Source organism: Anopheles moucheti, chromosome 3 (assembly GCF_943734755.1).
Source record: "Anopheles moucheti chromosome 3, idAnoMoucSN_F20_07, whole genome shotgun sequence".
NCBI lineage: Eukaryota > Metazoa > Arthropoda > Insecta > Diptera > Culicidae > Anopheles > Anopheles moucheti.
In genome coordinates, this window is record NC_069141.1 from 25992331 (window position 1) to 26019425 (window position 27095).

Here is a 27095-nt window from a genome sequence, read left to right on the forward strand (position 1 = left end):
GTTCCTCGGGCCAGTTAGCTGATGATGATTATATTACCCAACTTATGCGCGATTACATTCACTAACAACTTGCGATGCTATCTAATGAAATTAAAAATGTCCCTCGTGGCTAGTATAACTCTCGTTTTTTATATAACTCGCTTTTTCCCTTTTCATCTTACACAAGCCCGCTCTGCTGCTTCTCTTTTGCTTTTTCTTCGATATTTTCCGATTATTCGAGCATAATTTTACATACTTTATATAGACAATGTTGTAGTTAGATGAAAAGGAAAATAAACTAACAAAAGAAAAAGGTATTTGCACTGGGATGATTGGTACCGGTACGGGAACCAGCATCATAATTTATAGCCATCTAATACGTAGTTCGAGTAAATCGAGTTAAAAAATTGGTTTATGCGTTGACTTCGATACACAACTTTTGTGTGTTTGTTTCACGCCTTTTGGCGCGTTGCAACTGTGTTTGGTTTACGTTTTTGTCTACATTCACTAGTCCTTTCTTCGGCGACGTATTAACCATTTTGGGATGTGTCTGTTTTTCTCTCTATTATGTTGAGCAGTTTAAGAGCTGTACGTCTGTTTTCTTGTCTCATCTATTCCATGCTATTGTTTTGTCCATCAGTTTAGTTGCACTTTAGCTTTAGCGCATTTTATTTGCATTCGCGAGCGAGTTACGCGCGCACTCCTCGGAGTACGGAGACGTATTACCGGAGGGCGCATTAAAATAATTTACGACTAACATAGCTCTGCACTATAAAACAATAATAAATACTGGCTGCCTGTAACTATTTGAACCCTGCCACCATCGACCCGCGCAGTATTACATTTTGTTCCTCGACTTTGAGCGATCAGTATCCAGGAACCGGAAGCCTTCAAAGTGCAGCTTATTTCACTTCCACACAGCGCACAGCACAGCGTCCTTGTCTTTAGGTTTTTTTGGTGTTTGGCTGTCAAAAGAGTGGGGGTTTTGATACGGCAGAATTATCTCGGTAAAGTCGGCCACGTGTAGAAGGAGGTAAAGTTTTCATAAGAAACCCATCTCAAGTGCGGTATGCAATGATCTGATGTCACTGTGGCTGGATATTCGCCAGAAAGGGAAGTTAAGATTTTTGGCCGCATTCTCCTCATCCTGTCCATCGCCTACCACGACGTACGTGCTTTTTCGTCCGAACCGCGTCACAATGCGCTCGAAGCATTGTTCCTTGCCTGTGCAGAGAAAGAGAGAAACGAGTGGATAAGAACACGATTACAATAATTCGTCTATCGACGTACGCATTAACAAATATTTACTGATTTTAGCGATTTCTAGAATAATTAGCATAGTAATCTATGAATCTCTGAAGATTCATGGATCTCCGACGATATGTGGATCACAACGCAACGAGTTTTCAGAATCTGCATCGGTCTTTACAAACACTAAATTCTCTTACATAAATTTCTGGAGATACAAGGATCTGTGAAGAATCGATATTACAGAACAATTCGACCATATGATGGAATATTGCAATCTGTTGTGCTGTGTTAATCTTGTTTAGAACATTGAAGATAGTTGAATTTATGGATTATATTAGAATTTAAGTAAAATTTGCACAATTCAATGAATATCACATGAGGATCTCGTCTTCCAAAATCAGTTTCGTTTTTGCTAATGCATAAGTTACAGCTCTATTACTTACCGATTTTGTTCGCACTGTACACGTTCTCTACCGGGAATACCTGCCCGAGTCCGTACAGCAAAATCTTGGCAAGGGCCGGTACAAGCTGCGTCGTGGTAACGAGCACATTGACACAGTTTTCTCGCTGTGCGATCATGTTCAAACACTTCAACGTGAGACTGTGCCAGCTGTCCGTCTCGAGCTCGATGTCCGAACGTACCTGCAACCAGTGGTCACGCTTCTGAGGTCCTAGCAAACCACCAACACTGTAACAGACGGGAGTTAAATGTTTTCATCTTCAGTACCGTCACCACACTGACTACTCGTTCTCAATACTTACTTATTCCGGTATGTGTTGTACGTGTCCTTGATTTTCCGATAGCGAAATGCGAGTTTTCGCATCCAGTCGACGCCACCACGCACACCATTCGGTAGACAAACATTAGGTGGAGCTCCTGCTGGACGAGATGGGAAGGAGAAATAAAGAAGGAACTCTGTAGACACTCTCTTGTTGACTTAGGTTTGCGAGCATCGCGGAAGAGGGCGGATTGTTTACCTTGCGGTGTGGCATTGTGGAACCCGTCGGCGGCAAAGTTGTAGTTGTTGAGATCCTGCCCGTTGTCATCGGACGCCACGTCGTCGATATGTATCTGATCGCACTCTTCCAGATCGTTGAAGAAGAAATACGCATCGGCCATGTTGAAGATCAGCTCCTCCATCCGGTAGCCTAGCTGCACCTGGTGATCGCGGTTCTGAAAACAACAAGCGCATAAGTTGAGATTTATTGATTTCTCTTCACCTTTCCTCTTTCTATCGTATCGATGTTACCTTATTGTATCGCCCAGCATAAGACCCGGTTAGCAGCGAATGGAAGATGATGATCGTTTCGTCGAGATCCCACACGAAGATCCGCTCGGGGGCCTTCTCACTAATGCCGGGCTCGCTAGTAGAGCTGCGCGTTGGACTTGGATGTGCGTGACGTCTACCACGGGCCCGACCCGATTTCCCGGTAGGTGTCGTTTTGCTACTACCAGAACCACCGACACCGGGAACAGCACCGATTCCGGCCGTAGGTGAAATCGAGATCGGTGATTGTGGCGAATGTGAATGGGCGAGCATGTTTGGTGTGGTAGCGTGCGCCTCGGACGGACTGTCCGCCGAAAGACCGGCCGGCACGTGGAACCCAGCCTGACTGCCGCTCGAACCGGGTGAACTGACGTAGGGTGAATAGCTGGCGGTGTTCGCATAGTACGGGCTGTACTGATCGTTGTAATAGCTGTACCCATCCTGCTGTCCCGCACCGAACTGACCGAACGAAGAGTTGTACCCGTAGGAGGAGTAGAGCTGGGCGGAGTTGTTGTTACTAGCGGCAGCGGCGGCCGCATACGGCGAAGCTAGATACGTGTTCGGGGACGGGATCTTCGTCGATGCCGTTCGTGCGCCGTACGCGGTCGCACCGTAAGCGGACGAGTAGAATGCGGGTGTGTACTGCTGCATACTGTTGTAGTAGTTGTAGTAGTCCGACTTGTGGTCGTACACGTTCGAGGCCGCAGCCGTTTGACTCTGGAGCGCGTCCAGCGTGGCGGCGGTAGTGCCGGGATTAGCACAGAACAGACCGGCGGTCGTCCCGTCAAGGTGGGCGGTCGTGGAACCGAGTGGTAGATTGGTGGCCGTCGCCGCCAGATTCGCGTCCAGTCCGGGGCTGCGCAGTTCCGACTTGACCGTACCGTCACTAAGCCAGTGCGACATTCCCAGCTCGGCGGAATTCCCTCCTCCGGTTGTCAGCAGGCCTACGCTGCTGTTGGTGCTGCCACTGCTGCTAGTGCCGGTGCCACCAGTCGCAAGCGTGGACAATCCATCCACCAGCCCACCGGTGCTGGACCCTGCGGAACTTCCACCGGAACCAGATCCCGAGGTGATGGTGGTGGTTGCACTACCACCACTGCTGCTTGCGCTACTACTGCTACCGGCACTGTTGTTTAGGCGACTGGTCAGTGATCCAGGACTTGCCAGAAGTGCACCAGCTCCAGCACTTCCGGCGCTACCGTTTGACAGTGGTCCGTAGCTTAAGTTAAGCCCGTTGTGCAAAGCGATGGAACCGCTGGAGGAATTGCCACCCACACGGTACGAACTGGTGGATAGCGTACTGCCCCCGATTGCAGCTGTTGCCGTGCTGGCGGAAGTGGAGTGATTGAATACAGTGTGGTCACCGTTGACTCCACTGCTCGGCCCACTACTGTGGTGCGTGTGAGCTGATAGGGGACCAGATGGATAGTGGAATGGTGTCCCCAAGGCTAGGGTCGAACCACTTCCGATACCGTCCAGTGTTGGTACTGTCGTTCCTGTTCCTAGCGATGACGACTCCACGAGATTACTGTAGATACTGCAAAAGAGGTAAAAGAGATATAACTCGAATTAGAGAACGTTTTACTTTTAACCATGTAAAAAGGGTCTCACAAGACGTAACCATTCCCGGCCGTGCCTTTTTAGTTCAGATTTCAACCATTACTCAAAGAATTGTAACTGGTCCTTACTGTATCCTGTGCCCAGGGTGCAACACGAGCACCGGAAAGCACATAAATCACCGTACACCGTTTTTGGCTGAAACTCAGTACAGCATTTCTTCATCTTCGCTTTCACGCGACTGTTGTACGGCTGTTGGTTATGATCTTCATTAACCCTTGATGGTGACGACGGTAGAGAGAGGTTCATTTTTTATCCTTCCACCGTACCCCGTGTGCGTAAGTAAATCACCCTGCACACTCATTGCTCATTCCAGCCCAGCAAAAAAACAAAGACAAAGTAGGCCTTCGTCGTCGTGCGTGTGGTGTGGGGGAGTGGAGGTGGATTGGATTGATTTATGTGGGTCGAGACGTGTCAAAGCGCAAAACAATGCCTACTCTACCTCTACCATCATTATTATGACGCATTAAAAACCCCCAAAATGTCCGTCGCATGAGTTTCTTTTTTTTGTTGTTGTGGTATAGTTTGCTTTCCTCGGTGGACTCGGTGTATCGGTATTTATTTTGGTTTGGCCCCGGTTACCAAACGACGAAGCCAACAAGAAAACTACACGATAAAGGCTGTGGCTGCACTAGTAATAATAATAATAATAATAGCGATAGCAAGACAAATATTAATGTTGATCGGAACACAGACACACTAACGCACACACACACACACACAGACACCGAAACCGTACGCACAACCGCCTGTGCATATAGAGATCAGTTTTCCACCGCGTTCGCGCACGTGCGCGTGCGTTCCTCATTCCTTTTTCTTCGCCCGTTTCCGCTCACCAAATGTCTTTGTGCATTAATTTTATTGTAATTTCACACTTTCTTTCTAATTGGGAAAAAACTCACCGACCCATGCCCGTGGTGGTGCAAAACAACCGGGAAAGGTGTGTGTGTGTCTGTAATGGGATCGAGCCACCGTCCGCGGAAATGGGACGGTTTTCCGACCATTTGAAACGGGAGCTTGTAGGGTATGGCGAATCGGGGTTTTGTATATGCTTCTGTCTCCGCAATGACAATGGAAATCGATCGATCAGCACTTTCCAAAAAGGTGTAAATTAGTTCAAATCATGCAGAATGAATGTATGGCGGCATAAAACGTGGAAGCAGTTAGAGTTTACAAAGATCTCAAAAGGACTTTTTTCTAATAATAATATGTAAAATAAATATAATAGGCCTTTCCAAAACTTTAAAGTAACTCGAGCTTTTACGCTTGCAAGGAAAACCCCGTAATGTTAACAGCTTGTGCATCGTTTTTGTGTTATAATGTCCAGCAACTTTAAAACCGTCCTTTGGAGAGATCCACGTTCAACGTTTCGAGCAGTCACTCAGATACTTCATCGCTTCTTATTCTGTTCCTTTGGAACGGAGTGTTGGGGTTATTGAAGTTGAGTGAAGTTTACCATAGAAAAGGTACTCCAACAATTATTTTTGGAGCCAAAGGGACACATGCATTTTTGCAATTCGTACTCTGTGGCAAGAGTATTCCATTTTGCTACACTTCAGGAAAACCTCCAAACAACACAACGCTTTGGAGCTGACAATAGGAAGGAATAAAAGATGAAAACATGATGTAAAGTAACACATTATATTCCGCTTGTAAACAATGGCAGATACTTCAGGTTACCTCTATATCATCTTGAAACCGATACAGCACACATCAAAATCAAGGTCAACGATGAGACTCGCATGTTTTAAAACAGCAACAGCAAAAAAAAAAAACTCAGCATTGTCTCACAGGCAAGGTGCATTCTGCGCGTTTTCCGCTGCTAGACGAGCCAGCGGCGCGCATAGAAGGGTGGCCGCGCAACCCATATCGTCCAACATTCCGAAGTGCGATTCATTCGTACGTAATACGATCTACCCCACATCGTACGAGAACCCTCCGGCTTCTTCCGGGAGGTGACCTTTGCGTTAGGCGTTCTCGGTGGACCGCGCGCGTGTACCGTCTGTCCCCGTAACTGTTTACCCGTACCCGTTGTTGCTTTGCGTTCTGCTACGCCCTCGGCCTGTCCAGTCTCTTTCACTAGTGCGCTCAAATTTCTGCCCACCGAAGCAGATCGTCACCGTCTGCGGGAGGGCTGACGATGGCGAACCCATTTTCCCAACCGTTTTTGCGGCTAATGTGTCAAACAATTGGGGCCCTACAAGCGTTTAGAAACAAAGCGAAGGAGGCTCTCTCCCGCGCTGTGGCTAAAGGATCCGGTTGGGTTTGTTCCACGCGATCACGTTGGGACCGGGGAATTTGCTGACACATCCTGGAAAGCGTCAATTTCTGGAACTACACCTAAAGGCGAACGCATCAAGAGGAGCCTTAGAATGAGTCGAATGTATGTACATCCGAGTGATTGAAGCGATACGGAGCACAGGAAATGAAGAAGAATTTGCCGTTGTACCCGAAGGGACAAAAACAAAAATGGCATAAAGTCTCGAGTTTTTTTTTTTTTTTGTTTCAACGCAACAAGTGCAGCCCATCAGACGCATTGCATGTTGTAAGTGCTTACACCACAAACAAACAACCAAACGACTTCGACGGCATTCATAGGCTGGGCGTTGTTTCTGTTTTATGCCGATAAGCTATTTCAATTTATGAAAATCCCTGTTTTTTGTGAAGTTTTTGTTTTGTTTGTCTCTCTTCAGCAACCTGCCAAACATTTACCGTTTTTCGGCAATAGATAAATCGACATTAAGCGACACAGAGAGAGAGAACAACAACAAAAAACCACTCAAATCGTGGAAAGGTAAGCAAAACAATAAATAAACAAATAATGTGCAAAACGCACCGGCAAGCTGAAGCACTATTTTTGTCGATCACTGCTAAAGGGACAGAGTGTGAGAACATTTTTCTGCTTTCCCGGCAAATCTTCACACACTCCGACAGAGCAGAGTCTCGGTGGAGGAATTGTCCCCCCCCCCTTCTCCCCGAAGGGTTTGGAGGGCTTTTGGTGGGTTGTCGTATGCCGCGTGAAGATCACGTTTTTTGAATGAATTTTTACACTGTAGACACTTGATTGTTTTGCGTGTTTTGTGGAAGTATATAAAAATGAAACAACGTTGTGCGTAAAGATCACCACACCGAACAACTTTTGCATGCTGGCACTGATCATAATGTAATGGAAATAAGACTGATTGAGAATAAAAAGGGAATAAATATGCTAGATCGTTTTCAATAGATAAAACAAATTTGGTAAATTATTGAAAAGTTATTTTCGATATATAATTTACATTTAATGACCTTTGATTTTTTCTATAATTTTGCTTTAAAAACGATATAATATTTTGGACAATTAAAGCACATTAAAGACACTTAAAAATGTGGCAATTCACTCATACTTTGTGACAATTGTAAAGCATCCGACATGTGCAACGAAAGCGAATTATCAAAATTCTAAAGCAAAACATTCGATCTACACACATCTTCTGGCTGTTAATATTTTCTTCAAGCGTCAACAATCATCACTTCTGCGTCCAGCAGATGACCACACGCATGCAACACTCGGTTTTGTCACTACTGGTAACACATGGTACCATCTGCCTCTAAATGGCACTGCGACTGGGTGGTCGTCATATGTCTCTCCGAAAACTGCCATCCAAAATGGAAAGCCACCCGATTCATCTTCATCCCGGCGCGGGTCGCTACGAGTGCGGGAGCGACCATGGCTAGTTAATTTAACTAGTCTAACCACCGGGAGGGCGAGATGTATGGTCAGTGCGTGACATCGAGAGCGCTAGCAGACTCTGGACCGTGCCCATTTGGTGGGAAATAGAACGTTTCCGTTTTCTACTATTTTCCCACCGTTTTGCAGTGTTTGTTTGTTTGTTTTGGTGAGAGGTGGGTGGTTATCCTGCGATGACTGCGTGCCATGTAATCTAATCTCGTAAACTACCTTCGCGATGGTTTTGGTGAGATGATTGGGATGGACCGCTTGTAGGTGGCTTAATTAATGATACAGTAGAATAATGTGTTAAGAACTGAATGATGTATAACACTTGTTGGAAAAAAGAAGAAAAGTTATATAAATTGCTTAGTAAATTTTTTAATTATTTACGATTTAATTACACTTGCTAAGAGGATGCAAATTCTAGGAGTGATGATCCTCTTGATAGTCTTTGCCGGTAGCCAATCGCACTTTTTCCGGCAAAATCACTAAAACCCGTTGCCTTATATGATGTTACGGATTTTAAATCAAAGGAAAATAAAGGAAAACTAACGTAACGCATAATTTTATCTTACAGCAAAATCTTTTATAAAAAAGTAATAAGTCAGGTGACAATTTGTTGACCATATTTTTCATAAAGTCATGAAGGGGTTAAAAAAAATCTTATGATATTTTAAAAATATTTTAAACATCGACAACAAAACCAAAATCATTTAATGATAAAGTATGCTATTATATATATCACATACAACCCTTAAACATTTACATTTGTTCTGACATTAACTTAAAACACACACACACCATGTACAAAGAAAAAGTTATGTCGAGCTCACCGAACAGAAGATCTCGTTTGTAATGATCATGCTTGACGATCGTGTTGTACAACGCTATAAATTAAGCACACCTCATAGATTTGTTCCAATTTGTAGGCATTTCCCTCCTCCCTGGTGGTTTACGGTTTACGAGCGAGAAGCAATCAAAACGAAACATCTTAATTTTAACACCATCGAATAAATTCCATTATCCGTAGCCCTTCTTCCTCGCCGTCGCCCGGATAGGAAGTGACAAACATCACAAATAAATCGAGGAAATGGTTCAACATAAACTGTAGCACGTGTTGTCCATAAAAAGAAATACACACACACACGCGCATGCCAGTGCGATTTGACCACAAACGGGACGAATGATGGGGTTTTTTAAAACGTACGTCCACGATAAACATTCCACGACCCGTCTCCCCGGTGTGGTGGCAATCATAATAATCCGTTCCTAATCCAATTGACCGAATGTCTTCATTCGTTCGTTCGCTTCCGATACCACCAACGGAGCAGTTTCCACGTACTGCGAAAGACCCCGAGAGAGCTCTACCCGTTTGATTTATGATCCCGATATGTTTTGCCTTTCTAGGCAGCTTTCTTCCAGGCGTGGAGAGAAGTGGATGGTTTCAATTTGATTTAAGTCTTTATTTTTCCTCTCACACGATGGTGAAAACTCTAGGCTGTTGGGAAGCGGTCTTAAGAAGCGATTGTGCGTCTTATCAAAATTAATTAATATCAAACATGCATACGTTTGGCTACATTTATTGTCCAAAAGTTTATCGATTTGTATCAACCACACAAAATGGAGTTGGTTTTCTCGCTCGATCGCACGGTGCCATCCACGTGTTTGCTACAAATCAGCCCCTTCGCGTTGGTGATGACATTTATCTTATGTTTCCCATTATCTACCCGTTAAAAAAAGATTCCTTTTAGGGAATAATGCTTGTGAAATTTACGAAAATACAGTCCCCCCCCCCCCTCCCACCCTTTGGAAAACAGGAACATTTTTTCCTCAATGCTCAATGTTGAAAGGAAGTTTTTTATTATTATTATTGATACCAAGCGCCCATTCTCCCACCTGGGAAATATGATATTTTACGCTTCCTCGAAACCGACGAAACAACATGCTCACCATCATCAATGGTAGCCGTCGCCATAGCGATGACAATGGGTACGACGTTGGGCATTGAAATCGTTAGTACCAGAGCGTCGAGAAAACGTCCAACAGGCAGGAAAATGGGGAAAATCGATCCAAGGCATACGGTCGGTGTCTAACGGTGTTGGTGTAATAAAGGTTTTTCTACGAACTTCTACCAACTGCAATTCAAATTCTGTTTCCCGGTTGGGTAGCTTTTCCCTCCCCCCCAGGCAATGCGGAAATCATTCGAAAAAAAGCGGGAATAAAGTATCTTCATTTACTGTGTGTCTGTGTCACTGTATGTGTGTGTGTTTATGCTTGTGTATGAATAAACGCACCAAGCGGGGGAGGTTTTGCCTCGAAACGTTGTGATTGGTGCGTGATTTTCACACTTCGTCACTTGGAGGGGACTTCAATCTTGTGTGGGGATTGGTGGAGTTGGAAGTTTTCCCAATTTGTTGATTTTCCTTCGGGTTTTCGTGCCCCTTTCAGAATGGGAAATGCTACGTTAAAATCAACGAATGAGAATATTTATTTCCTGGCTGATTTACGCACACCAGTGACGGGCAGGAAATTGTTTTGGCCACAGCAAGGTGGATAAAAAATCGATAAAGCGAAAAGATAGCTCCATGGATGATGTTAAATCAAAATCCTTCTTCCTCTTTTTTATATTATTTTTCCACGTTTTTCTTTCCTGAGTCCTAGAACTAATCTCCTGCCTGTTGGTGTAGTTCAATTCTTACATTTCGTTCTACGGTTTTGTTATATTGATGTTTTGTTATTGTATGCAGGATTGTATGGAGAGCACTAATGATTCTCCATTTAAATTCCAAATTGTAACGCGAATTCGAGATACGCGAGTCTCATAATTTTGACACTTCGTGTAATTTTGTACGTGAAATTAATTTTTGTATTTGCCAAATTTCAAATTTTCTCAAAAATACGTTCCATTTTAATAATATAAGCATTAATTTTAATAACATTGTACTCTAATTGTCGAAATAAACTTACAAATATCAATTTGTAATGTGCTTTGTGCCGTGAAAAGAGGAAATCGATCCCTGAATACTAAATATAAACGATAATATAAAGATAATTCTAGTTCCGCGAATTTCTCTGGCACGCATTATTCGCGTAGCTCAGAAAAAGGCTGTATTACATATTGCTCTGAGCTATTGCTACAAAGATGAGTAAACTCAAATTTTTCGAAAGTCCATAATTGTGTTTGGAACACTGTACAACTCACAAATTAAATTTGATTTAAAATTGTATTAAAGAAAAATAAGGGACTAAAATGGTATTCTTTAGATTAATTTACAAACTCATTACTCTGTGTTCTTGCATTAGATCCAATCCAACAAATCCCAAACATTTTCCAAAAGAAGCACACTTAAAATCTTTAAAAAAAATTTGAGTACCGATGCTTTTGTTATCTATTTTAGTCCATCCGGCCAGAAAAGCGTTTTGTTTTTAGTTATTCGGATACTATTACTGTCCTATTACACGCGTATCGCCATCATCGCCCCCCCGACCGGGGTAATAGACCGCCGGTCACAGTAGCACCAGCGACGACAAAAAAGTATCGAATTTAATGTCCCTCTCTCCGCGTTTCCTCCAATTCTATGCGCGAGTGCAATAAATGTTTGCCACCCTACGCCGCTACACACCAAACTAACCAAACTCCACAATGGGACCGTTTCTTCCGATGCAACGACGTGAACGCGGAAATGGCAGGAAATGCGACAACGGTGCACCACACTACTCGATGCGGTTCTGGATGCAGAGCTGCATCCGGTTTTTGGGGAGATACGGACAGTGAGTGTCATAGCTAAATTAAATTGATTGCCACCGAACGGGGATGTGATGCAGCTCCACTCCAAACTGGCGGTGTGTGCAGTTTAGAGGGCGAATGAATTAAAACTTATTTATAGCGGACGGATAGGCATGGGTCGGATCGGTTTCAAACGCACGAAGCCCGGTACGTGGTGTAATAATACTAGAATTACATAATAATTACAGCTCATTGTCGCGTTCTGTGGTGACAGTTGGCGAAGATCTACGCAGAGCGCAAACGAGGAAAACGTAAACGACTTACGTAATTCAGCGCATCAGTTCACGCGCTTGAAAAAAAAAGTACCTCTCGTCTAAATGCATGGAGCCGAATCATTGATCATATAAAAACCAAATGTCTCTTTTGTGTGCTTTGTTTAGTCGGTCACCGTAGAAACGGTACCGATTGTTTGGATTATTATTCTCGTTAAACATGTAAAAAACATACTGCTCTCCTGTATGTTATGTTTAAACTCCAGCAAATCTCGACAGCTTTGGGCGCTTGTAGCATTGGTCTGATCGCAGCAACCTCAGGAGGCAACGCCGCCGTCGTCAGGAGAATTTCTGTAAGTGTCGATGAAATTTGAAACAAGCGTAAACAAAAGCGTCGCACCAAACGGAAGCAACTAATAAAATGGTGTTTTATAGGACATTAGATTTAAGAAAGGAACGAAGGGAACACGTCTAAACAGCTTACTGCAAGTGGATAACTTTTTGAACGTGGCAAGTGTTTCTAAGAACCGCTTCATTTTTAAGTATCAATAAAAAAACATGATTGTAACAACGCTTGTTTCGCGTCGTTTACATAAGCCAAGCGAACATAATCATTCCGGTTTGTTGGACCAAACGGAATGAATTTGCTTTTATTTTAACTAAGCCGAACGTACGTTTGATGAGAAGAATTCGTTTAACGCGACGCTTGACAAATGTTTGGCTGTCATCCACGCGACCAACCCAGACGATCGCGCATTGTGAAATATTATCGGTTACTGCTGTACCACGTGCGAGGATTTTTTTTTTGTTAGGTTTGGAATTTCAATCCATACGAACGACGCCCGGTCGCTGCAGTTTTGAGGATTGAGGATTTTCTGTGCCAAAATCGGCCCAAAGAACGGACCGGAATGAAACGGAAAAGGAGAATCTCTGGCTGGTCCTTTCGGTGGTCCACTTGAAAATGATGTGAAGGCTGTTGCTGTTTGCTCACAGTTCTTAAGCAAAGCCAGCTGGCAGAACCGTATTATTAGCTTGCAAAACCATTTTAAACCCATCTTGCTGGGTTTGTGATGGAAGATGTTTCGGTGTGCTAAAAGATGATCGTAGCGAAAAAAAAAACATACCGCCAGCAGTCGCTTCTTGCACCGTAGTTCCGAACTCTATTCAAACGGCACCCAAAAAGGCATCATCGTGAACCATCGCGGCTAAAGCAAACTCAGTTTTGAGTACTTTTTTTTGGTTCCCTATTTACCATGAACCACTTGTTTCTCGCTATTGGCAGTGCGTTTCGTGCCTCGCCCGAGCGGTGCATTATGCGGGCGCATTTGTGCAACACATGTGCATCTCCTGCCCGTCATCCCGACGACCCCGAACCGAACCGTTAAATAAATTAATGAGCAAAGACCGAAAGGGTCCTGGACACATTCCGATGCGCCTAATGTTTCGCACTCGGACAAGCAGGAGTGTGTGTGTGTATGTGTGTGTGGGAAGGATCACGCCAAGTGTCAACGTACAATCGTTGAAAACACCAAAAAGAAACCGTGTCCTGCTTGTTTCAGTTTATTTTATTACTATATTTTCTTCATTTGTTCGTTGGACCACTGTTTGCTTGCTTCGGCACAGCTTTAACAGTACCGATAGGATAAACCTTCGAAGCTTTCGAAGGCGCAGTTCGGTGCGTTCGGGACGTGGGACAAAATGTGATTTATCGTCCGTGTCCGACAATTATCCACACGTTTCAAGTGTTCGGGTACGCAAGCAGAGGCATATCTTCTCGTGCAGCGGATGTGGCGTAAGGTTGACATAGTTTTGCAACGCCTCGTAAGTGCCCGATATGTGAATTGGGTTCCTTGTGTTGTGTGTGGTTTGAGAAGCTTGTTCAGAAATTCAGAATTTTCTTCAAGCATCCACATTTTGCTTGGTTGGCAAATTGATAGTAAAATTGATGCAATGCCTGATTTGTGTTTGTGTCTTGACGAATGTTAAGCGCGTTTGATGTTCATACAAAATTTACTAAAAGCCCTCTAAGAAAGAATATTTTTAATTTCATTTAACTATTGCATGCCTTAATTCTTCCATGACGTTTTTATACCATTTAGAAATTAGTTTACAGCATTATAATGTACTAGAAACTAATGTTTTAATATAAATCATTTAGTAGATGAGCATTACGGTTTAGTACTGCCACCCATTTTAGTTGCCAGGACGTTGGGGTCCTGTGGTCCAAACAATTATGAAAGGAATAATTTTAGGTATTTTATTCCTTCTTGAAGGCTGGATAAATTAACTTCGTATTAATGGAAATTGTAATATTTCTTCATTCAGATTATTTAGTAGTCCTTAGTGGTGTTTTACATAATCACAGTCAGCTCAAGATGGAATAAAATAAGATCTTAATCCACTACAACATCCATCACATTCATATCACAGCACAGCTAAAGCTACAGGTGTTCTGGCAAAAGATTTGTGAAAAAAGGGGGGAGGCAATGCGTATGCGTCCCTTTGTCCCATGCGTGCACAGTTCGGGTTTCCCCTCATTGCGCTCACAGCCCAACGCACGGTTAACTGTTCTTTTCAACGTCCTGCACGACCATTCTACGCTGCCGCACACTCCTGACAAGGCGCAACAAAGAGTACTCGCAGCGGGCAGAGCCAGGGAACCCAACAGCTTCCAACCATCGGGGTTCGCCGCGACCATACGCACACACGGATTGAAATTTGAGATTTTTCAAAGCGCTGCAATTTTCGAGAGGAAGCATAAAAAAGGAGCACTATTATGCGCACTGTTCCGCCCGGGACCCGTCAAAAGACCCAGCACCGCGCGCCCGGGCCCACATCCCTCTCTCTGTCGCCAGAATATGCTGGTTTTATGATCGCGGTAGTTACAATAAAAAGAAAGGAAAACTCGACGGTAAAAAAAGAAGGAAAAAAGCAGATAAATACGTACACATATTGCTCATTTTTTGTGTGTGCTTCCCTCCGTTCATAGCAAAAAAAGGAATTGTTTGAAAACCCGCCTGCCTGCCTGCCTCTTTAACGATCCCGCTCATTCTCCCTCTTATGCCCACTCTTCCACATACTTGATCTTCCACACACTAGTGCGTTCTCGATCACGGAGCATCGTCGTCATTTCCAGCGTACTTCAAATGGTTCATTTCCTCGTTTGTGAAAACCTCTGCCCCCCCTCCCTCCGCACTGGCGATGATGAACGATTTCAGCATGTTTGCGATGCTAATTGTTTTGTAAGGGCGAAACGAGCGGTTTCCTTTTTCCTTCGCGCACGAAATGGCCCAACACGAGGCTTAATGTGCTGAAAATTGTCGCCTTTACGCGACCCGGCAATGGTCCGGGTTGCACGAAACGGACTCCAAACAGGAACAACCACAGAGAGGGCTTTAACGATTACGGGTCAGGAAGAAACGTTTTATCATCACACCAAGAATCTGATGAGTTCTACTTGACTTCTACGGGAGGAAATTGTTCGCGGCTTGTGGTGTGGTGTTTATTTTGAAACGAAGCGTCAAGAAGGGCCAATTCCAGCAGCGTGTAACACAGTGCGGGTGTGTGCGAGGGCGCGCGCGAGTTTGGCTAATTGGCAGAAGGGTGCGCGCCGCATTTGCTAGTGGCGCATCCTGTAGGCCACGCTCCGCTGCACTCATTATTAATGATACTTTGCACCACCAGTGGCACGAACTTCATAAATCAGGGCTAGTGGTGCGGAGCTAATATTTGTAGCAAAAATAAAACAAACACGCAAGACCGTATTCTTCTGTGATGTGAAGAAGAACAAATAAATAAATTAAAAAAGGAGTGTGAGGATAATATTGATAAACAAATAAATTTTGAAACTTTCAAAATTATGTAATAATGAAATGTCCGATCAACCTCAATTGTTGTAAATTAAGGATAGTAATAATGACTTCAAACTTTAAGAAACATATCAAACGATCAGAAGAAATTAAATTCTTTCTTGTTATTTATACTTGCTCTCAAAATGTATCAAAGAGCATAAAGGAACTCGAGGTTGTAAAATTCACATACAAGTTATCAAGTCTGCCCACTCTTGCGGTTGCTTATCGACTAACATCTTGTTGTAAATAACACGCACCTTACACCTAACTTGTACTAAAATGCATAGATGAAATATGTTATGCTAACAAAATCCGTATACGATGCGGTACTTATAGTTTGTAAAATATTACTCTAAGGTGGCTAAATAACCTTATCCGAACCGAATACTAAAGGTCAATGCTTGTCGATTGCCCGGGTTTGTTTAAATAGAACATTAGAAAACATACATTGATCAGTAAATTTTGGACACGAAAATCAATACGCTGCATCTTGCTGCTAATTCTCCATCTCGCACTATCGCTTTCAGCGGAATAGAAAAAAAAAAACACAACAACACATAAACATAGATGCCTAATATTCGAGGGCATCGTTAAATTCGATACCGGTGCCAACGCCATTCAAAAGTGTGACACACACGCATCCTCCAAACACGGCCCAATCAGTCGATCGATTTACACACTTCCGAGTGGAAGGAGACAGGACCGGACGACGTCCCCGAAGGGGTTGGTACCGGAATCGGGCGATCGATCGATCGGCCAGTTGCTTGGTGTGAATTTAATTTTCCCATTCCCATTGGCACTCGCGCGCTTTCCGGGGGCTCGGAGACCACCCACCGATCGCTGTGTGTTTGCTCAGTGGTCCATTATGTGCTCTCCCGTTACATACGCCATCTACCACTGCTACACCTCGCGAACAAGGCGCCGTATCTACACAGACCGGGACGACCACTGGGACACGGGGAGTCGTCCTCGAGTCGATATCTCTTTCCCCGACGGCGAATGTCTTAAATCATAATCTTTATCTTCATCATCGGCAGTGTCTTTTCCTGCGTATATCTTATTTTTTAAAACCCTCAACCTGCCCCCCCCCCCCACCCAAACACTCACCCAATGCGATGGGGCAGGGAGTTGGAGGGGGGAGAGATGTTTCTTTATCTCTCCGTCTTGCTGTCCTATCGCACCTTAAAGATTCTTTGTTTTGAATTCGCGCCCGTTACCGTACGTCCGTTTGCATTAAACTCGCGTGTCCACAACGAACCATCGGTGGTCCACGATCTGGGGAGACACACTATTCGCGGTTCCTACCCACTGTCCGCTTCATTTTCTTCCCCAAACAACATCAACATCCAGCAACATCATTATTTTGCATTCTTTCTCCTCCATCTGGCCCCCTATCACTTGATTCGATGTACCCGTGAGGAACAGAAACGAAAAGACAACCGCACATAAGTTAGCCTTTGGGGCAGCACTCGTCGTCGGCGGATTGTTCCGTCACACTAACTCAAAGCGACATCAATACCGTGCCTAACAAATCGTCGTCAATTTATTGACAAACGGAACGGAAAGGGATGAAGGTAACAAGCGAACGCCGGGTAAGAAAACGAAACAATTCGCAACACCGGCAAGGGACAATAATTTAAACGTTCCGAAGATACGCTTCGGGGGTATATTTATCACGGACACCAAAGAGTAATCGAAGGACGTCCTAACTACCCATCGCGAGACGAACACTGACCGTGGAAGCTGTGGAGGAAACGAATTAATTCTCCTACTCCCGACCACAACCCCTTTTTGGCTCCCCCCCCCCCCCCCCCCCCCCCTTCAACGCTCAATCAAGATTTTCGCAAATTACCACCGATTACTAACGAGATCGTAAACGACCGACGAAAACCGTAATCCGGACCTGCTGACGGTGGATGCGCGCGATCCTCCATCACTAGTGCCGCAAACTGTGACAGTTTCTCTAACTGCTTGATCACGGCAAAGATCCGAGACGGCTGCTGGGGAGGGAAGACTCTAGCTGGCATGTTCTAGCGGTCGGTCCGCCAGAAACCACACGGCCGTCCGTCGCTACCGGCGAGCGAGATGTATTAATAATAATCTAATTAGACGAAAACTAGCAGTCCATCAAACGCTGCTGGCTGTCTGCTGGCCGAAAATGTGCCGCCGCACGACATAACGCAGCTCCAGACACACACACACACACACGATCAACCATGCGGTACACAGACCGTACGCTAATCTGTCCGACTCCCGGCGGCATCGGTGGCTTTTATCTTTTCGGATGATCTGACAAGGGCTGCACGTTTTAAAAAGGGATTGTTTTATTATTTTTTTAATGGCACACAAATCGTGTCTCATGACGTTTTGGAGGACGAGTGGACGAGCAATGATGGACATGTTCATCAGCTGAAGGTGAACAGATAGTGCGAAAGGGGAAGGATACGGCGTAACATAGCGCGGATGTTTTGTGATGATGTGAAATTCCTGTTTATCTCTTGCATTCATCATTCATATGGAATGGACCCCCGATGTGGTCATGATAAAGAACACGGAGTGCAGTAACATATAGTGCAGATGAAGAATTGGGACCTTTTGAGGCACATTGCAATGAAAAGTGACAGTAGTTTGCGTCACATTTTCTGACAACAACAGGCATCTTAACATGATCTATGCAAATTGCATCCTAATTGTCAAACGTTGATATCATGGAAGTTCTGTTATCAACACTCCTAATTCTAATCGGTGATGTTAGTGACCTTCAGTTGCGTAAATACATAATAGCCTTAACGGTCAAACGTAACGGATCATTCCCATAAATAACACGAAAATTTGCACAAGACATTTCACGGGTAGGTTTTTGCTGGCAGTAAATAATTGCTCTCTCATTAACCCAATCAAGCAGCTCCCATCATCATCCCGTTGGACACACATTCCATTCCGATGACTAAGCGCCCGTGACTTTCGACACTTTCCGTTCCGTTGTCACCTTTCGCGATCGATCGGGTTCGATCAACGCGCGACAACCGAACGCCGTTAATCGATAATCGATCGCCCCGAAACGGCAGCACTGAGAGATACCGCGGTTTCGGCAAACGGAGCGGCGGGGGGGAGGGGCTGAGATCACGATTTGGAGGTGGACGACGATTGCTATCTAAATATTTCGACCATTTGGAGATACTTTATCGCGAGATCGTCGCTCCCAACCCCACACCGATACGTTGTTGTTGCTCTCCTCGAATCGGGGCAGGCCAAGGGAGGCGATTTTTCTCATCAAGGGGCCAACCATTTCATCTGCATACAGATGAGCTTCCCATCGGTCTCGAGCCACGGCTTCAGTGCGCTTGTCAACGATCCATTGTCACAGCTTGGTTGTTTGTTTAATTTTGGCTTTATTTTAAGTTTCAGCCTTTTTGCTGCTTCGCACCCGTTCGTACCGTTCCGCAACCGGGATCCGCACCACCGAGCGGGTGTCTCGTACACACGCGGCCACCAGTCCCGATTCGATAAGTTTATGTTTTATTCATGTTCGGTCCGCGCGACTAGAAAATTGTCGAATCGAACGCTGCTAGCAAGCCGGCCAATGGTACACGGACGGTCCGATGGCCCGGGAGCGTCGTAAATTAGCGTCCATTTTCCTGCCCGGTGTGCCCTGGTCAACACATTCGATTTTACGGCCATCGGTCTATGATTTAACGCCCTCGAGCGCACCAGGTAGCACAACGCCGGCCCGGAGGACCAGGAGGTGAAATTGTTCTAGCGATAAGCTTGAAATCATGTATCCTTATCGAATCGATAATCGTGTTGGTTAGTGACATACATATGATGTATAAATCATGGCAACCCGATTGAGAAGCAACACAGAGCTAAAACCTTCCCAAATCTATAGTTTTGGGGGTAATTTTCCAACACATTTTTTGCCCGTAACGAATCAAACAAGAAGTTTAAGGGTTCGCATCCCTATCGCTCATTAGTTAATATACTCTTTTATCACATAAGCATTCAGTTCCAAAAGCGGCATTGCTAATGTTCTTTGATTCTGGATTTCATAACAGATCCTCATAGCAGATAGTTATAGTAGATCTTCATAGCAGATATTTATAGTAGATCTTCATAGTAGATTTTCATAGTAGACCTTCATAATATTTCTTCACAGTAAACCTTCATAATAGATCTTCATAGTAGATCTTCGCAGTAGATCTTTATAGTGCATCTTTACAGTAGATCTTCATAGTAGATCTACATAGAAGATCTTCATGGTAGATCTTCATATCATTGCGTAGTAGGATTTCATAGTAGATCATGCTTTTCTGATTCCTCCATTATCAGAAACATCATTTCGTTTAAACTAAATTCCAGTTTAATTTAGGAACTTTCCAAAATTATACCAGCAGTCACGACAACATTGTAAAGTAACAACTTTAAGATCGAGCTAAAGCTGTCAACTTAAGGTTTGTGTATTCAAAAAACAAAAATTGCATTACAAGAAATTTAATGAATCCTCAGGTGCTGCTGGTAGAAATAAGCAGGATTCAAATATTTTTTTTATATATTTTTAAGTAAATTGTTGTAGCTAATAACTGGATTTCTAATTAGATTATGCAATCACAACACATTAATCAGATACAAAAAACTGAACATAACGTAATTATAACCTGAATTATATCTATTAAATTGATTTAATCTAACATATAGAAAATGAATTATGAATGAACTATAACGACTGGTGAACAAACAGTCCGCACGCAGTAAGTTGTAAGTTCCAAGAATATTACAAACAGCTATTTTTTCAGAAGATCACATTTTTAACTTAATTTAAACAAAAACAAAACTTTAAAATATCTTTTTCACAAAATCAGTCAGTATCTCAAATTATGTACTCATTGCAAAAGTATTTTAAAAGAGTCATTAATATACCGACAACAGCAACATTCTCATGTGAAGCGAATGTCTTCAACATCTAGAAATTGTTCTTCTCCTTACGTACCAATAGATAGTAACATTTATTATTTAGGTACAGTTTCCGCAAATTGATGTTTGTAGCTCCTCGCCACATAAACCAAGCCAACCGAACCCGGCAGGTTCGTAAATCCACTCGAGCCGTAAAATGTTTTCGCACTCGCATTACTACCCAACGCAGTACCGTTTACGACGGACGTGAACACTTCAATTTACGACTACTATACCGGGCAAGTGCACCAAACGACCATAAACCGGCACGGTAATTCAGTACAAAAGCACTGCAAACATTAGCGGCGTAAGCGTATGCGGAGCAAACTAACGATCGTTCTGGCCGATCCAAACTCTACTTACCGCGAGCGTTCCGTCGTGTCTGGTCCTTCGGTGCGCGATCGTTTTCCCTGCGAGAAACGGGAAAAGAAGATGAAAACCAAACGTTACAAGTTTGCGTGTTGTTTTCCCACTGCGGTGTGTCCTGGCGTAGAGAGACGCCGTGTGAAAGTTTCCATTGGCCCGTGCACCAATCGGAAACAAATCATTGCCTCTGTCCCAATATTTAACAACCGAAGCGCATACGGAACAACAACTACTAACCAGCCACCTATCACACTACTACTTAGCGATCCGTGATTTATCAGCCAACCCCGCGTCCCGTTGCTCGCGTCGTCGGTGAGCTCGTAATTTATCTTCACCTTGCTTCCTGGATTCCCGCACATTTTCCCACCACCGGCATGCCCCGGGGGAGGGTTTCCCTTCGCATCACACAAACTCCCCCCCAATAAAACGCTAAACGGGAACAAATTATTTAAACGCTTCCCGAAAAAATGCACGATAAGATGGGCCGGTGTGTCTCTTGGGGGAGAAAACGGATTGGAGAGGAACAGTATCCGACCGGGAACGGGGCGAACGTGGGATATGGCGAGGAGAAGAAACGACACAGCAATCCCAAACCCTACGCATCGTGTTCCCCTGTTGCTGTTCGTACCTTTCGTAGGGCTTCTTCCCGTGGTGTCGGTGCATCTCGTATTTTATGCATCGCTTGGGAAAGATATTCACTTGACTGATTTAAGGGCTTCCTTCTCTGGCCGGGTCTCTCGTCGATCGCTTCGTAGAATAGGAAAAACCCCCAAAGAGAGTGGAACGAAGAGGGACAACAAAAAACGCGCATATTCAAAATCGAATGAAAAGTAAAAATAAAAAAGGCGACAACTGATGGGTGTCAACAAGGCACAAGGCCTCCGTAGTCGAAGTAAGCGCTGAGCGTGCGTGTAAAAAATTGAACACGAAAGCACCAAAAAAAAAACCACACACTCAATACTCCATCGATGGCGTCTTAAGAGGGGAGGAAAAACCACCCCGACACAACTAGCGTGACATGGTGATCTAGTGAGCATGTGTTGACAACAGGACGGAGAGGCTAGGAGTTTTTTTTTTTGATTATCGAACATAGAGTGTTCCTTTGGCATGGCAATGCTTAAGCTCTATTTGTGCATAAAAAATTGTTCGTTCTTGCACGAGGAATAGTGTCTTGGTTGATTGAAGTTGTGGGATTCCTCGTGTTTTAACCTTGCACAATCTTCGTTTCGAATTCGAGGCTGATATTAGAACATACTTGAACATGTCCTACACAAATCGGCACGAATAAAAAAAAACGGAATACCCTGTGTCCCGGCATAATCTTTGATCTCCTTCCGAGAAGCCTTATCAGAACGTTTAGTCCACCAGCAACGCGTTGTTACCGTTCCAGCTTGCCAGCCAGGGAACATCCAACCAAGCCATGCATCATGTTGACGGACGATCATCACCAAGTTGCGGCGAGCCTCGGGAGTGTATCGGTTGCTTCTTGTCACATTAAACCGGCACCGGCACACCGAAACTAGAATGAACCTAAAAAGCAGCCGAGAAAAGTGGGAGGAAAACACATCTTTATCGAGCGTTTATCGTGTTTTTGCTCGCGCGGAACACGATTTTTATATCGCTACGATAATTGCCTTCACGTTTTGGACGGGTGTTGCGACGATGGTGATGCTGACGTACACCTCTGTCTCTCTCGGCATCGATGGAGTGTTTTTTCCCTTTTTCTTCAAAAGGGTTTTGGAACACGGATCGTTTGGAATCAAGCAACGGAGATTCAACATGTCCATCCATCCACAGGGCGAAGTGCTCCCCCCAAAACGGGCCAAATGTCTTTTCGTTCTCTGTGTGTCTCCGAGGGAGTCTTTGGAGACTGGAAAACACACACCAACATGATAGAAACAAGACGAATTTCATCAACCGTGCTCTCATGCGTACGAAATGCACGAAAGAACCCCCCAACGACCCCCGGAAAAGGTGATCACCTTCAAGGTGATAAAATTATACCGGTCTTGTTCGACCCAGCAACGGTGGTTTGGCCCCTTGGAAGGTTTCCCGCTGAAAATCTTCAATCTTTAGGACATTTCCGAAACTTTCTATCGATTTGGGGAGAAGGCTACAAATGGGGCCGAAAGAGTGAAGCTGCTTCTAAGTGACAAACAATTTTTGGAGCCACGCCATACCCCCGGAGAGCACCAACCCATCCACAATGGGCTCACAATCACAGATGGTGAGCCGATTGTCTTCGTTCCCCTCGTACGGAATCACCTCGCGTACGATTAAACTGATCAACCAACAGGCCCATGCCTATAAATAATGTTCATAAATAATATCCATAAAAACCAAATTAATAGGTGAAGAATTATGTTGTTGAGGTTTCCTTTCCTTAATTTTTATTAGCAACCATCTCAGATCATACCATCAGGCATTTAGACGCCCGGCCCCAGTGAAGGAAGGGGTTTGAAGTCTCGTCAGTGATGTTTGGCCCTGGCAGTGGTGTTTATTTTTTTTTATGGAACGATATTATTTTATTTGTTTTTAATTTTTATCTCCGTTAACTTTGTCGTTAAAGCGAAACCCCAGAAGAATATGGGATGTGTAACCAGTAAAATAAAAAGTGCCACCGTCTTGATTCCGATCGATTGATCGATCGTAATGTTTCTCCTCGTTTGGGTCGCGCTTTTCTGGCACGGCATCTGAAGAAGCGCGTATCGATTTACCCCTTATTACGTTCGGTGGGTTCCCGTTGGTTCGATATCCTCGATTTCGCAATCAGAGAGTCTCCATTCGTGTGCCCGGGGGGCGTAGTGTTGCCACTTTTGAAGCGTGTTAACAACGACCACAACCACAGCCACGAGCGTAATGTTTGTGCATCTCAAAAAAATAAAAAAACAGACAAAAAAAACCTGAGACGATGTATCGACTTGGGCAAACATTGGAGCCGCAGTTTGGCCGGTGAAATATGGCCAACATAATCATTTGTGAGTCGGGGTGGTTTTCTTTTTGGTTTGCATGTCCTATCACCCCAGCATCCAGTGGAAAACGAACCAGTCCCCATCATGTTGAAGGAGATCCCAATCCCAGGACATGGTTTGCAAAGTGAGCCACACACACACAAAAGGGCGGTAAAGGTGTAAGCATAAAATGTGCAGCTGCATGTCCAAAGCCCCTTTTTGGGGGGTCTTGCCGAGGTCCCGGTGTGCCGGTGGGTGATATGCGCTCAGCCCGTCGAGCCGTGCTCTCCGACGACGGGAGACAAACATTTATCACGCCTAAAACATGTGTCCGCGTGTGGGGCAAAGGGAAAATGGTGGCTGAGGGGGAATGGGTGCGGAAACAAGCGTGTCCTGCGTGGAAAGGTGCCTTTATGCACACTACAAATGGCATGTCAAGTGGCTAAAGCCAACCCATTACAAGGGTCAAACCGAGCATAAATGGCGAGCGAGCATGTGAAGCAAACTGCAGTCACAAATTGCGCTTTAAGAACATCCTCCTCCTACTCCTCCCGGGACCACAGGAATTTTTAGGGCCCTTCGCCCCGCTGGGTCACCGAGGAGACACCGAAACAAAGCGACTAATCAACACCCCATCACCTCGTACACTCGTGGTGACCACCTTACGGCCAGCAGGGACGATCTATCTAATAAATCTACTTGAAAAGTGACCAAAAGCTGGTTAAAAATATTAGTTGAAACATTTTCCAGGAATTTCTCCTCCTTTCGGGAGAGGCTGGCTGGCTGGTTGCGAGCGCTCCGCTTGTTTTTTTCTGTCGTGTTCCGTTCCGTTCACATTATTATTCGTTTCGCTTAATCATGGTGGTACCCTCCTATCCTATCGTTTACGGTGGACCTGTGGACCATATCGTTCCGATCGTTAACGACCCTGGACCATTGTGCACTGTTTTCGCCCGCGCGGGGTTTGAATGGACGGAATGGGGGCTTAAAAACAGCGAACAAAAAAAAAAACGCCGGCCCATGGGTGTGTGTGTGTGTGTGCGGCGCGAATAGTGTGTGCCCGTAGCATAATTTGAAACATAATTAATTTTATATTATTATTTAATTTATCTTTCACACAAGTTCCGCCTCCTCGCGCTCCTCGTGTTTTGTTTGTTTAAGGCACACAGCTTCTTTTGCGGCCCCGTACTGCCTCACACCAGAAACGGGTGTTTGTTTTGATTTAATCCGTCATGTGTCATCGGAGGACACAACATTTTTTTGGTTGGCGCGATTTGTTCTGAACGACAAGATATACCACATCGATCTTCTGGTGGTTGTTCAGTAGAGGGAAGGTATCACACGTCTGACATGGTGAACTACTTTTCACCACACACGATGGAACATCGTTCACTTTAATTTATAAGATTGGATTCTAACGCAGTTGATGGACAAGAAAGGTCTTCGTAGTCGTAATACTTGAAGGGATCTAAATTTCAAAAATTCTTCTTGAAGTATCAAATGCAAAGAAAAATAAATATCTTGACTCGAACTATAATATTCTTAAAATATTTTATAACTTCTTAAAAATACTTTTTTTTAACCAATTTTAATTAAATTGAATAGTTTAATATAATATTAAACATGTATCACAATACACACAAATCAATAAATCTAGTGAGGAATTATACTAAAATAGAATTGATTTTATAAAGTATTAATAACACTTTCAGTAATAACTTTTAAAATTTTGTGTTAACTATCATCGAGCATGCTGTTAAAATATTTTCGCTAAAGACACACCAAACCGGACGCAGACGAGTGCACTTGGGAGAACATCGTGACAAATAAATGATAAGCCTTATGCAACAAAAGCAAAAGCCAAAACCCAACAACGGAACACTCTCGCATTGAGCCACGGAGGAACCATCACGCTGGAATCCCACCGGGTATTTGAATGATCAAGGTAAATTAAATTAATAAACAAAAAGACACAACATTAACACGGCATATTTTAGCAGCCTCCGGGAGAGGAGGAGTGAATCGATGGGGAAAAAGCACCAGTATGTGAGAGAGAGAAAGATTTTAAAAGATGAAGATAGCGTGGAGCACGTAAGAATGGAAGAATTATGGCTGTGACCGGTCCGGGAACCGTGGTCCTTGGGTGCGTATGAGAAATGATCGGACAAATGAAATTTGAAAAATAACCATAAACCAATGTGTGCTGTGTATGTGTGAGACACAGACAAAGATAGATAGGAAGGAAGAAAAGGGATTGTTGTGAAACTGCAAATATTATGCGCTATGCAGGAGAGTATGAGTAATTGATGAGGAAAATATCAAGTTTTTAACAAGTTTTGTCAGGAAATTGTCATTTTTTATCCTTTGGCAGTGGTTACTTCTTTGACTAAAAAATTAAAAACTGTATTATACACTACATATTCTAGCAAAACATTCGTTAGTTCAACACCATAAATCAACACGTTTCGGAACCTAAGTTAGTGGTTTTCGACCCATTCCTACACTACACCTCATCACAACCGCTGTCCCTCATCACAATCGATTCGGAAAGATTGCATCGGAGGCACAACAACAAATGGTTAAATAATTTGTATCCCTAAACAGTCATAAAACTAAATAAATTTATTGTTCTCGTGACCACACCAGCATAAAGATTAGGAAAACACGTCCAACAAGCACACCACCCGGCAGCAGACAAGCGATAATGGCAGCAAAGGAACGGTGTTAGAGCTAACAGGTGAAGGCGCAATGGGGTCTTTAAAAATGGGAAGGATCCAAAGATAAGACGAGCTGGAGACACCTAGAATAGAGCAAAAGACCCATCACCGGGGTACGGGGAACCCGTAAACGAATCGATACTAGGCTATATGGGCTATTGGTTTATGGGTGTACCTTTGGTTCTATCTCTATCATTTTATCAATGATGGAGATCCGGGGGGCAGATATATAGCTACAAGGCATTAGTGTCACCATTTCATAAGATTTTCACATTAAGAATCAACCGAAACACACACACACACACGGGCAGGCACACACACACGCACGCACAAGCACTGTCACCTGTGTGTAGTAGTAGAGTGCACAAAGTTCACGGTACGGCCGTAGACTTACATGCACCGATGCAGTAAACAAACAAACAACTAATATCGAA

General features: G+C 44.0%; 1 protein-coding gene across 3 annotated transcripts; it reads right to left on the reverse strand.

The window, feature by feature from the left end:
• Nucleotides 1-619: 619 nt before the first annotated feature.
• On the reverse strand, nucleotides 620-26939 carry LOC128301514 (developmental protein eyes absent). 3 transcript variants are annotated; one of them, XM_053038044.1, is made up of 7 exons: nucleotides 26837-26939; nucleotides 20991-21037; nucleotides 2481-4035; nucleotides 2209-2404; nucleotides 1993-2107; nucleotides 1674-1918; nucleotides 620-1203 (listed from the first exon to the last, which is right to left on the reverse strand). In XM_053038044.1, the coding sequence occupies exons 1-7, from the start codon at nucleotides 26915-26917 to the stop codon at nucleotides 1022-1024; spliced, it is 2421 nt and encodes an 806-aa protein (XP_052894004.1). In that variant the 5' UTR covers nucleotides 26918-26939; the 3' UTR covers nucleotides 620-1021. The 3 variants fall into 3 exon arrangements, with proteins under 3 accessions (XP_052894004.1, XP_052894003.1, XP_052894005.1); XM_053038043.1 differs by having other exon boundaries at nucleotides 1993-2110; XM_053038045.1 differs by lacking the exons at nucleotides 20991-21037; nucleotides 26837-26939 and adding an exon at nucleotides 4187-5407 and having other exon boundaries at nucleotides 1993-2110.
• Nucleotides 26940-27095: the final 156 nt, after the last annotated feature.